This window comes from Cynara cardunculus, unplaced genomic scaffold (genome assembly GCF_001531365.2).
Source record: "Cynara cardunculus var. scolymus isolate 2C unplaced genomic scaffold, CcrdV1 Un_Scaffold_2487, whole genome shotgun sequence".
NCBI classification, from domain to species: Eukaryota; Viridiplantae; Streptophyta; class Magnoliopsida; order Asterales; family Asteraceae; genus Cynara; species Cynara cardunculus.
In genome coordinates this window covers 66,004-79,866 of record NW_020201109.1, presented here as the reverse complement: position 1 = coordinate 79,866, position 13,863 = coordinate 66,004, and the positions used below count along the sequence as shown (strand labels likewise).

General features: G+C 36.6%; 1 protein-coding gene across 7 annotated transcripts in view; it reads left to right on the top strand.

Moving 5' to 3' along the window:
- Positions 1–3,445: 3,445 nt before the first annotated feature.
- Positions 3,446–13,863, top strand: part of LOC112503069 (eIF-2-alpha kinase GCN2) — a 43,797-nt gene continuing 33,379 nt past the window's right edge. For 6 of the 7 annotated variants that reach the window (XR_003067838.1, XR_003067839.1, XM_025107132.1 and 3 more), the window contains exons 1-11: positions 3,446–3,789; positions 5,386–5,454; positions 5,541–5,600; positions 5,697–5,802; positions 6,018–6,116; positions 7,028–7,408; positions 10,047–10,178; positions 10,257–10,343; positions 10,444–10,530; positions 10,624–10,738; positions 13,140–13,257. Coding sequence is in view for 5 of the 7 variants with exons in the window: in XM_025107132.1 (XP_024962900.1) it covers positions 3,668–3,789; positions 5,386–5,454; positions 5,541–5,600; positions 5,697–5,802; positions 6,018–6,116; positions 7,028–7,408; positions 10,047–10,178; positions 10,257–10,343; positions 10,444–10,530; positions 10,624–10,738; positions 13,140–13,257 (1,376 nt within the window). In the remaining 2 variants the exon portion in view is untranslated. The remainder of the gene's footprint in view (positions 3,790–5,385; positions 5,455–5,540; positions 5,601–5,696; positions 5,803–6,017; positions 6,117–7,027; positions 7,409–10,046; positions 10,179–10,256; positions 10,344–10,443; positions 10,531–10,623; positions 10,739–13,139; positions 13,258–13,863) is intronic. The other variant, XM_025107133.1, reaches the window with a different exon arrangement.

Here is a 13,863-nt window from a genome sequence, read left to right as displayed (position 1 = left end):
ATTAATCAACCTCTCATAATTACAAAAAAATGAACAAAATGAAAAATTATGATTGGTTGAATGCGGTTTGCACGGTTTGTACAAATTGAGTGGTTTGCATTTGATCGCTCCCCTATATATATATATATATATATATATATTCTTATGCATAAAATACACATACTCCCATATTAAATTTACGTAAGCATGGGTTCACATAAATAGTTAATTCACATAACAAATACCTTAGGTAATAATCGTACCCGGTTATCACAGTTTATAATATCAACTTTATTTTATTTGGAGCATTTTCTAAAATATTTGGCATTACACAAGTTAACTTTATCAATTGTCTGTTGAGGCGTGATCTTCTGAACTAAAACTTGGGAATTAAGCCAGATGATTTCTAATCACCATGACTAGATCCTAGTAAAATATAAATCTAAATATAGGATTTCTAATAAAGTGCTAACCTGAAGCTCATAAATGACAGAATGTCACAGTCTCCCCATGCCAGAAAAATTTCGTTCCGAAATTTATTCGTCAAATCCAGATCATGACTTGCTTGAGAACAAGTGGGGATACTTGCTTTTCATAAAATCTTCTCTTTCCCTTGTGTACTCCAGTCCATGCCTCGAAGTCCAATGAACTTTTAGAATCGGAATCTTACTATGCCTCAGTTGTTTGACTTTATGGTCGAGGATTTCGATCGGCTCTTCAACGAAGCGTAACCGTTCATTAATTTGAATGTCTTCCAAAGGTAGAACCAATGATTCGTCGACTAAACATTTCTTAAGGTTTGATACGTGAAATGTATCATGGATGACACTAAGCTCTGTGGGCAAGTTTAGTTTGTATGCCACCGGTCCTACTCTTTCGAGTATCTCAAATGGACCAACATACCTTGGGCTAAGTTTTCCTTTCTTTTCGAAGCGCACAATTCCTTTCCATGGAGATACTTTTAAAAGGACTTTATCACCAACTTGAAATTCCAATGGTTTCCTTCGGTTATCAGCGTAGCTCTTCTGACGATCTCTTGCAGCTTTAAGTCTTTCTTGGATGATCGAGATTTTGTCGGTTGTCTCCTGGATAATGTCAGGCCTAGTAAGCTGTCTGACACCAATTTCCAACCAGCTGAGTGGGGATCTACATTTATGCCCATACAAGGCTTCGTACGGTGCACACTGGATACTGGTGTGATAGCCATTGTTGTAGGAAAATTCAACCAATGGTAGATGAGTATCCCAACTGCCTCCAAAGTCTATCACACAGGCTCGTAACATATCCTCTAATATTTGGATAGTCCTTTCCGTTTGCCCATCCGTTTGAGGATGATAGGAAGTGCTTAAGTCCAACCTCGTGCCTAGTGCCTTTTGAACTGATTGCCATAATCGTGAAGTAAAACGGCTATCTCTGTCTGAGATGATAGAAATAGGTACTCTATGACGCGATACGATTTCATTGATATATAACCGTGCAAGCCTTTCCATACTGAAGTCTTCTCGAATAGGTAAAAAGTGCGCGGATTTCGTAAGTCGATCCACTATGACCCAAATTGAGTCATATCCTCTCCTAGTTCTAGGTAACTTTGTAACAAAATCCATTGATATCTGATCCCACTTCCATTGGGGAATCTCTGTTGCTGAAGAAGACCAGACGGTTTCTGAAGTTCAGCTTTTACACTTGCGTAGGTCAAGCACCGACTTACGTACAAAGCAACGTCCTTCTTCATTACTGGCCACCAGTAATATTCTCTTCGCTCTTTGTACATCTTAACGGTTCCTGGGTGAATTGAGTATCTTGAGCGATGTGCTTCCTCCAAAATTGTTGACCGAAGGCTGTCGTCCTTTGGTATCCAAACTCTAACTCTAAAGTAACGCACCACATCTGCTCGAGTTTTGAATTCCTTCTCTAGGTGGTGCAGGGTCTCGTTCTTCAGATTCTTCGATTTCAACGCCTCTTCTTGAGCTTCAAGAATTTGCGTTTTTAGGTTCATTTGAACCAGCATCCTCATGGCTCGTACCCTTGACGGTTTCACCCTTTCTTCCCGCTTGGATGGATGGATGGACGGATGGATGGATGGACGGATGGATGGATGGACGGATGGATGGATGGATGGATGGATGGATGGATGACAAACAGACACATAGACAGATTGATAGACAGATTGATAGATACAAGCCTTTAAAAGAAGTCATGTCATACATAGTGGTTTCTCCTTTCACCGTAATAATATTCTGCTATGAAGTAGTCCTGGTTGAACTTGGGTGTGTATGAATGTTTTCAAGAACATAATCAATTGTTTATTGATAACAATTATGCCAAAACTAAATGGAGGGAAAGATATTGAGTAATGGAGAGATGAAGAGTTGGAGAAAGTAAATCAATTGCAACAAATAATAAGGGGAATGTCTATCAGAAAGTTGAATAGTTGGGAGGTTAAATTTAAGTTGGATGCAAAATAACCAAAAAATCTCATTTATTATGAAACATACAATTTGTCCATAAGGACATAAAAGTCTTTAGCTTAATTAGTATTTTAGAAACTAAAAAAAAAAAAGAAAAAAGATAAAAGAACACCTAGCTTTTAAAAGAAACTCTGTTATACATAGTGATTTCTCCTTTAATATATACTACTTGTGTACCCGTGCAATGCGGCGGGAGCCGTGAATTTTAACGATTTTGAAGTTTCACTAGTTTTATTATAGAAGATTTAACGATGATATAAATTACATTTAGTCTTTACATATTAATACAATTTGAATAAATAAGAGTTATGATTCCAATTACAGTCTATCGATGAAAAAAATTGTATGACAGTTTAAAATCCAATATATTTAAAATCCAACATATTTAAACGATTCCACAAATGTGTTCGATTTACACCAAGAACAAAGAATCAAAAGATCGAGAGCGAGACTGAAAGTTATAGAGCAATTGAATGTAAGATGAATGATATAACTTTTAATAACTCATGGTGAATTTAATTTTGAATCTCACATTAGAGGATGGGAAGAACACATAAAGGTATGAGAGGGTAAATGCATGAGTAAAATGTATTAAAAGTATCTTGGGAACATAAAAAGAAAAGATAATAATATGTATTGGTAACTTGTATTATATGTTATTTTAATCTTAGATTAAAATATTTTAAGACTGAATATATAAAGTAGTAGTACTTAATGCATTGTAAATTATTTTAAGACTTTGTATATTAAAAATTGTTTGTTAAGATTTTTGATAAATTTGATTTATAAGGTAGTATAGATATCGATGAATATTATATTTTTCTATATATTTAAATTCAATAGACACGGGAAAGAAACTTATTTATCTGTTGGATTTTTAATAAAAATACAATCAAAAATCACTTTGATCAAAGGTTACAAAGACCATAGGTTGTATTTGACTGGTTTTGGAAGTCCGATCACGACGTATATTCTGTAATGTTCAAGTAGCACCAAAATTCTTTGGCCTTGCACTTGGTGAATTTTCTCAACTCGTCAAAACGATCGATCCATTTCTAAAACCCTATCTCCTTCTGGGTTTAGTCATACTGAGTGAAGGGAACTCGTTTCATACACAAAATCATTTCGAAACCTGCTTAGTTGGGTTTGTTCCTGAATTGGTTGGATTGGTATGAATCATCGTTTACTGAGATTGAATCAGAAGTCAAAAACAAAGAAACATGGGGCATAGTGCGAAGAAGAAGAAGCGTGGTGGGACAGGGAGGCGCAGGGCGCCGTCCAGTGATCACACTTCTATCCACGGCGTTGGCGGCGAACTTCTGTCGGAGGAGCTTACCGCACTGTGAGTAATTTCGTTGTGACATGATTATAATAATGCTGTTTGTATAACTGTCTTCGTTGGCCGGTTTCCTGCCATTTTATACGCCAAAGTGCCGTCGAGAAGGATGAAAAAATCAGAAATAAAATTGAATTCAAGAAATAATAACAATTCATATAAAATTGTTTTTTGAGCATTCCTATACTAAAGGTCAATCGATAATAGTTTCTAAATGAATATTATCTGCCGTATCTTTTTCAATACATAGCATCGTCAATCTTTTTCCACCATCAAAGACATTCTACAAAAGATATACCTTATGTTAATGTTTTTAATTGCGGTTTCTTTTTGAGAACCATCAATTTCATAATCAAAAGCCCCTAACGGTTATACTTTGAGATCTTATTCTTGTTTTATATGGATGTGTTCATTACAATTTTGTGGAACATGATAGGTAAAGAATGAACATATTTAACAGGTTTAATTTATTGGTCTATCACAAAACCATGAAACACGTCATAACTCACAAGAATAAAGATGAATCGTGAAACAACATATAACAGTAACTGTGAAACGTTAGTACTACAATGCCAACTATAAAAGCAGAAGTAGATATCAATAGCCAAGCAGTTATGCAAACTACATAATTTAATAGCAACAGCCAATAGAAGAATAAACAGTCAAGCAGACAACAAAAGCAAATAGAAAAAGCCAATAATAGCAGAAGTAGATAACAATTGCCAACAAAAGCATATAGTAATAGCAATAACAGACTCATGAGTTTCAAGGTTAAATTTTAAGGTCGTTACTCGCTGAATTGTGGAAGCATGAAAACCATCAAGCAGTTAAGCAAATAGAGATAGCAATAGCTGGTAGTCTTTGGACCTTAGCGCTATTTGAGGTGATGATCAACTTATAGGTAAATTTGAACAAATGTAGCCATTCATTTTGGTCAATCAATGATTTCATTTCGTGACGTCCATTTATATGCTGTTAGAATAAGGGGAGATGTGATTACTGGTCTATTTACTTATACAAGGAGAAATGAAGGTGGGACCCACAAAACGGAGGATGAAGAATCGAGGGAAATGGTATAAATTAATGGAGGTTGTTTATGTTAATTAGACGGGACCCAAATCATGTACCTATCATTACAACTCTCTATATGCCAACTACCCATGTGGGTTTCGTTTCAATTTTTATTTTTTAAGCATATGTGGGAAGTTCTTTTAAAGATAAGTGCATATACATGTATTAAGTAATGCAAGAAGAAAATGAGGAGCATGATTCTGTAGTCAAAGCAACTTAAATCCCTCCATTCTGCTAGTAGAAGTTTTCTGCTCTCATTTTGGACAAATTCAAATGTTAAAAATACTCGAGCATAACTAAACAAGCCTTTGACGTCATTGATCTACAGAATTCTGGATTGAGAGGTTCTAAGGTAAGAGACAATATGGGTAGGGAGAAGAATCTAATGGGTTCACGGTTGGGCTAGAAGTGATTTGAAACAACTTTGCTACTTATTCTCGAACAAGACAAAAGCTTATTTTGCTCTTCTGTTTTGTAATGGAGGGAGTATTAGTCTTATTGTTGTCTAAATAGATTATCTTGCTTTTTTAGGTCTGCTATATTTCAAGAAGATTGTGATGTTCTTTCAGAGTCTCCACCCCGAATCAAGATCAAGCTGAGGTTTGTTAATTATAACAACTAGCAAATCCACTCCCTAGCCTTCATGGTCTTTCATATTTTTGAGTTGTCACCAAATGAATTTACAGGCCGTACTCACAGGATTCAGGTTTCGAGGATTTAGATGTGTCTGCTCTGCTTTCAATAAGGTTAATGAGTTTATCCTCATTATATTGTTCTCTTGTGATGACAAATACCTGCACTAAACCCTGTTTTTGTTGTTTATGATTGCTCATGGTTATTAGGTTCTTACCTGGATATCCTTACAAGTGTCCGAAACTGCTAATAATTCCAGAAAAAGGTTTATCAAAATCTGACGCGGATAATCTTTTGTCCCTGCTTCATGACCAAGTAAGGTTTACTGTCTATGTCAAATAGTGTAAAAATTTCTAGTAACCTTACACAAATTTGTTATTTGATGACTTTTTCTTTCATCCTTCTAGTTCTGTAAGTTTTGATGTTTCAACTTTTGTGCACAAGACAGATGAAAAACTAAGTCACTTCTCTTTGTCTCCCTAGTTATTTCATCATTGGTTAGTAACAAGTCAACTTGACTGCCTTTGCAGGCCAACTTAAATGCTCGAGAAGGACGCGTGATGATTTATAACTTGGTAGAGGCTGCACAAGAGTTCTTGTCTGAAGTCGTCCCTTTGGAGCAACGACATGTACGTGCGATTATCATTCATTTTTCGTATATATTTGTGGATTGCCTCTTGCAGCAAACCTACACAAAAGTATTGAAGTCTGTGTTGATGAAACTAATTTTAGCACTAGAAAAGACATCAAGGGCTTAAATATCATTGTGTGGCTAATATGTATGATCAACTTTTGGTTGATTGGAGGTTGTACAGGAATCAGGCAAACCAACCAATCCTCATCTCTATTATAAACCTGCTATTTCAGCAAAAAACCGCTATCTGGACGAACTCCAGACCAGCACAACAAATGAGATTCATGACAAGTGCCCTCTACTTTCTCACGAATGTCAGCCTCAATATGTTCTGCGCCTTTCGTGAGAGGTGCATAGCACCCTGATTATTAACTCGCATGCGGTTTGAGCCATAGCGCAATCTTCTGCCTGATATCTCTACTCTATTATAGAGCATTTAGGTTTTGTTCTTAAGAACTTTTAATTTTTCAAGGGTACAAGTTATACAAACATGAAGCATAAAGTTTTAATGCATTTAAAATCTTTCAGTTTCTAAGATATATCTATTTTGCCCTTCTTTAAATGGTAAGAATAGAGTTCTGGAACATCTACTACCCTTTCCAAATATAAGATCAATCAACCAAATAAACAACAAAATATTGAGATTTTTGGAATCTTCATCAAACAACTGATCCATTTCTAAAAAACAAATGATTATACAAAATAAATTTAAAGCAATTCAAATTTTGGTTTACAATTTAAACTTTACATTATGCTGCAGCGCACAGGTACACTTCTAGTTTTTTTATAAAAGCAGTCGAATCATCTGCTTGTCATTTAGTTGATAGATGTACATTGTGCTTCCTGGTTGTCTATTTTAAAATTAGCATAATGTTGATTATTATTTTCTCACTGTTATTTTGAAAGGTTCCATGTGCGACTATGGACAGGAACAGCCAGTTATCTCGAAAGAATGCTGCAGTTTCATGTGATAGGCCTTCCAAGGGACCTTTTGTATATGGTTTCACAGATCTTTTCATAGGCTCCGGGGAGTCGTGGCCCTGGGGACTTTCGGTTGAAAAGAGCAGCAATACATGCACTTCATTGCAGTTACATGCCTTAGACGATCTGCAAAATGAGAAAGTCAACCCAAACAATAAGATGGGGGTGGCTGAGAATGGTAAGCTGGATAAAGTGCTTAGTCCTACGGCAAAACTCGACACTCTAGAAGAAGAGAGTAGGAGTACTGAGTCTTATACATCACTATCTGTATCTGAAGAATCAGAGGAGAATGTTAGCATCGGTGAGGTAAGATAAGATGAGTGCTCTTTTGTTGGCGTAACTTTTTATTCTTCTATCGTTAAAACGATGAGTATGCTTTATCATGCTGCCTTTTCTCTTATTTCCCCCCTTCTGGAAAAAGGAAAGATTATATTTGAAGTGTGTCACATTAGAAGAGTTCTATTACCAAAGCCTATAAGCTATGCTGTTAATAGCAGTTCATGGTCCTGGAAGGAATTGCGGTCCTAAATGGCGGTACCGAGAATTGCGGTGCGATTTTTTTACACAAAATAGCGGTCTGCATAACCGCTAGTTGTGGTTGGGCTTTTTTTTGTCTAACCAACTTATATTGGACCTATTTAAATGATTTGGGGTTTTATTTTGGACTTGGACTTGTTTTCTTAATGATTTAGATAACTTAATTCATCTATTTATCTCTACCAGCCTACGATTATAAGATTTAGGTTTTCAACATCATCGATTATTCAACCACGTTTCCTAAATCCTTCCACCATCATTCTAAGTCTATTAGTGAATTTCTTTATTTGGGACTAATAGTCTATTAGTGAATTTCTTTTTTATATTGATTACACATAATCCATTTAAGTTATCTATGTTTTATGTTTTATGATATATATATATATATTATGTATATATTTCTAAATATTTATATGAATCGCTATTTTTGGACCGCTATACCACCACAATAACCGCTATTTCAAATCACAGTACTGACCGTGATTTGGTATTTTGACTGCTGTAACAACATAGCCTATAAGTGACATTGGACATGATATTACTGTTTTATTATTTGCATTCATGACTATTTACTTTTGAAAGGAAGACTTTCTTGCTGGAACACATATTAGAAATAGTTATGCAATTATCGAACCATCATCAAACCACCATCATGGCATCACCTCTGAAATTATTGGTTATCAACTGGGTAATCGAGATGAATCTTTAGGTATCCCATCTGATTATCATTTGACAAAATAATTGATTAGAGCTAGCAAGAAGTCTGGATACTGCCTCCTGTTTGGATGGTCTGATGCCTCCTCGTGAATCTTCTATTCTTTTCTTAGAAAGGAGTTCTCTATGTGAAATTATGGCTGATTCCGGAAGCTGCTTCTTACAAAGAGCCTATCCAAGAATGCTATTGCTAAAAGCATTCTTGAAATCCAACCAGAGTAACAAAATATAAGGTCTAGATTGGCTCATAAGAGCTGCAATAGGCTCGATAATTATGGTGCTGATCAGGTCTGGCAGTGCAACGTCAGTCATGAATTGGATGTGCTTTGTTGGGCATAGACTATAGGGACTTCCTTAGGCGGGACAGGTTTATCAAGTCAAGGTCTTATGGGTACCTTCACACTTTCTCCCTTCTATCGCATGGTTCCAAGTAAAAATAAGAAACAGAGTGCGAGTACAGAGTTACTGGACGCTTCATGCTGACAGCGGATTTCCATGGCAATAGAAACAGATTGTGAAATACTATGCAGGACACTGGAGGCTAGAACCAACCACAAATGAAACAGACTGTGTTACTATGTGGAGGGATACTGCAGTTCTTACATTCATTGATGTCAACAAAAATAAATCGCAAGGGGACTAGAACTGAAGTGAGCTGGACGATTGAACCAGATGGTATCAGATTCAGGTTGCTTTTAACATTAGATTTGTTTATTGGTGGGCATTTCTTAGAATGAAGTAGGACAATTTTTAGGTTTATCTCTTCTCCCAAAAGTTTGAACATAGTCTGAGAGCTTAGGTTTCAGGAGAGATCTTTACAGTTACTTGGCGGCAAAGTTGTTAAAGGCTTAAGGCGCACTTAGGCGCAAAAGGATCCCAGGGCCTAGGCTCGAGGTGCAGGCGTGAGGCGCGGGCCTCAGGAATGCGAGGCGCATCTTATCAATAGATATATATACATATATACACACACATACACATATAGAGAGAGAGAGTGAGAGAGAGAGACACTCACACACACTCACACACAGAGTTACACACAAGTCTCCAATTCGGCAACCAATAGTACTTCGATAGGGGCAGAAGGGTTTAACGCGTGAGCCGTGAAGAAGAAGTTTTAAGGTCTGGGTATTTATAGAGAAGGAGGCTTAAAGTTCTAAGGACTTGGTATTTAATATCAAAGTTTGACTTATGTCATCTATTTGATAGCACTTCTGTAAGAAAGCTAGGAGATGAGAAGATGAGAGAACTTATTTAATCTTTGGGTTTAACTAGGTATTTAGTAAATCTTTATGAGGCGCACCTAGGCCCACAAGGCGCCTCAGCTAAGGTGCAGTGCATTAGTGAGCCTCGTGAATATGCTGAGCCTTGGCTTGAAAAAAGCCCAAGACCTTGAGCGTTATGAGCCTCAGAGTCTAGGCCCGCCTCAGATGCGCTTTTAACAACTATGCTTGGCGGTACTTGGCATCTGTTCGATCTGTTGTTTTCTCTTTGTTGTCTCCCCCACTCTGTTCATAAAGAGTTTTAGCACTTTATCTTCTTTTCACTTCAAATTTGTGTTTTTATTATATTGTTTTGTATTTGAATATGTTTGGGTTGTTTGTCTGCTTTAGACTTTTATCATGGGTAGATTGTTATTCTTGAATAATAGTTTTCTTTGTAATGATTATTACATCACTAATACAAGATTGCACAGGATTATCCTCTGAAAGAGGATACAGAAGAAACTGATGTTGGTGAGACTAAAGATGATCATTCAGAATCGGGTTCACCTGCGTCAATGAATCATCATCAGATTTCACATACTGTGGAGAGAGATTTGATTCTGGCATTAACTCACTTTTTTTCTCATTAATGTACTATTTAAAATGTATCTAAGAGCTAATACTTACTTCAACACTTTCAGGCTCATTTGCTGCGACTTGCTTGTGCTCCTAAAGGTCCACTTGCTGATGCCTTAACTGATGTAACATCAGAGTTGGTAAACCTTGGGGTATGTTGCTGAGACTTAAATATTTAACATAGAAACTTGTCTCTTCTGGTTTCATCATATTGACGCATTTCTCATTGGAAGAAGTAAATGGTGTATTTAGATTGTTTCAGACCGGGTGGCGGATTTAGCAACGGAGCCACCATCAGTTTTTGACAGAAGCTTCAATCAGGTCTTTAGACATCGTATGGTTAGTGCTTTGTGGTTTTCTGTTAATATTTTCACACTAGTTTCTGTTGCTATGTAATGAAAAGGAATGCACTTCTCCTATTCCACCAAATAGGTAGCCTCAAAGATATCACATTTTTGGAGAACTGCTTCTGATTCCAAAGGGCAGCACACATCACCTACATTAAGCTCTCGGTATCTGAATGATTTTGAGGAGCTTCAACCACTTGGTGAGTGATCAATTGTATCTCAACTATTGAATTACTTTTTTCCCTTTTCACTTGAATTAAGTTTTGTATTTGTGTTGTATTCACAAAAATATATGCGGTCTTTAATTGATGCAAGCTTTTGTTTCTGTAAGATAAAATTCAGGGTCTGTTTGATTTAGTAGTGTACCAATGACAATATTGCCACTCAACTTGGCTTTTCTCTTTGAAGGGACATATCCTATTAATTGTAACATATTGCTCCCCCCATTCTCTGTTAAATGGTCTGCTTTGCCAAGGGACACTTGCTACCAAAATGAAGTTGGCGACTAAAAAGTGAAAATCATCATTTGTTACTTGTAGTAATTGGATATTATGGTTGCTGTTCTTTGTGACTGGGCCAATCAACCCACATGTGCTTCATATTCTTGTTTTCAATGATACATACTCATTCCTGCTTCCGCTTTCTGCCTATATCCCAGGGCATCCTTTGGGATCAATATTTACCCAAACATTACTACACTCAGGATGATTTCCACCCAGCTTGGTTGTGCTGTGAGATATATAGCTCAACAAAAGAGATGGGCAAGTGCACACAAATCTTAAGCTATCTTTAACAAGTAATAAAGTGGTAAGAATTTACCCAGTACCGAATCCACAGAGAAAAGTTGTGCTTTCTTTGTGGAATGCTAACCCTTAACCAACTCAGATGATTGGTCTGATTATGGTTTTGAGATAAGATTGGACGACTGAAAATAAAACAAGGTGTGGGTGTAAGCATTACTGGGGTGCCAACATTTTTTAAAGAGGTTACAAGATGAGGTCACATTGAAATGCTACCACACTTCATAAGATGCTGCTACACTTGCAACAACTTCAACCCTGCCGGCTAAACTTAATGAAAACTCTTCCAAGCCTTAGATGCGTAGTCATTGTAGTTATACAACCCATATTCGTATGTAAGTGCTAACTGAGGTGCTTCAAGTGTTGGTTTGTGGTGTTGTGCAAAGAACCTGTATTCCTATGTGATCACAGAAGTCCTTCTGAACTCCCATTGTTTTGTTCAAGCTGCTGCTGCTGCTGCTGCTGCTGCTTGTGCTAACCCCATTTCTGGACTTTAACTCGACTACAAATACAAAACAACATTAACTTTTCTGTATTTGGCTATTTCTTGATTGCCTCTTGAACAAAGTTTCTAGATGCTGCAGCAACAGTAACAACAATTACTTGCTGTTTGCTGTACCTCAGTGTTTGTTTGCTTTTACACCTTCTAAACCACGATGCAAGGAAATAAAACGTGCTGAAGAAAAACATATGACTTGATAAAAAGAAGCTTACACAAAGAAAAAATTAAATATCTAAGCATTAAAGATGAAGAGGCCAAATGCATTGGCTTTAAACTACAGATAAAAGGGACCAAGTGTTTAAGATCCCAACTACTTTGTCTAATGCTCTGTAATTGCATCAACCCTCCTTACAGGTCCTAACTAGTGATCAAATGCTCTCTCACAGCATCAATGGTGCCATCATCTGGCTCTTCACTTTATTATAGGCGAAGCTTTCTCTTCAATGGCATGGCTTGGGTGTCTCATTGACACAGGCAGCAGGGAGAGAAGGCATGGCAGCTGTCAGATCTTTCTAGCATTTCATCGTTAATGGCAGAGATTTTTCCATCTCTTCTCTCCATTGTTTATTATTTTTTTTTTCTGGAACAAGTAGCAAGTATGGCCAGGATTTGAGCTGACAAATCTTCTTTTCCAACTACCATATCTTCTCCTCTTCTTTTACCTCCAGATCTTTCTCTTTTTTGTCTTCTTTCTTTCTTTACCAGTCTCTCCCAACAGTCCTCCAAGTCATTTCCAACTGTCTCTTACACAACTTCCACCAATCTTTATCTTCCATCTTTACAGTGTACGCGACCCTCTTCCAGAGTTCAGTTCACATATAAGTGCTGCAGCACTTAAAAATATGCCTCAAACAGACTCACTTTCTAACTCAGCTCCAAAATACAGAATAAAAGCAAACTAAGGCTGAAAGACTCTAAATTAAGATAAACCATCAATATATCAAAACCATGAGGGGCAGAAATGCTATGCAAATAACTCTCTTTTCAAGAGTTATCAGGTTGTCATTATGCATGCATCTCATCAAACTATTGTCTCACATTAACTGTTTCCCGGCAACAGTTAGTGGGATTCCAGGCCAATGTTTTTGTTGCCTGATAGCATGCTTACCTCTGGATGAATAACATGTTATTTATCTGTGTGAGCCATGGTTCACTGTACACCTATACCGTAACAAAATCAGAACCATGCTGGTTTGTTTAAATGCGTTTTTGTAATATACCTATTACTTACAGTTTTATGAATCAAACACCATGTAGAAGTAATACTTCATTCTGATGTCTTCTGTTATGATGTGTCAGGCCATGGTGGATTTGGCCATGTTGTTTTATGTAAGAATAAGCTGGACGGAAGACAGTATGCTGTTAAGAAAATTCGACTAAAGGACAAAAATCCACCTTTAGATGACAGAATTTTGAGGTATCCTATCTGATTATCATTTGACAAAATAATTGAACTACCCAAATCCCTTTAAAATGTATATCATGTTTAATTTTAGTAATCAACATGGTTCCCAACTTCTCACATGTGAATTGGAATCCATTACGAGTGTAACGGTCTCATTCCATGAATAGTTAGAAAATTTGATCATATCGAAGGTAATTTATACTTATAGAACTCTGACAAGTGTTAGAAGTACCCTCTTCGTTCAATGGAAGTTGGAACTTTTGTTTCTACATGCAGTTTACTTAATGTGTTCGACTATTATTCAAAGTGTATTTCCAATTTAGATTTTTTATTTTCGAAATTTGGAATTATATTTGTAGCCCATAAGTGTTGGACTCAAACAGTTGCATACCTTTCTTCACATATATGGTTGCATGCATGACTTGCTTTCATTTGAATTTAGATTAATACCTATGCTGTTAATATCGCGATATATCGTCGATATATCGGATATCGGACCTAGGCAAAATATTGCTGCATAAATATCGGTCAAAATATCGTCCCCGATATTATCGGCGATATTTTCCGATTTTTCCCGATATTTAGCGATATTTTGATGTATATATCGGACCGATATAT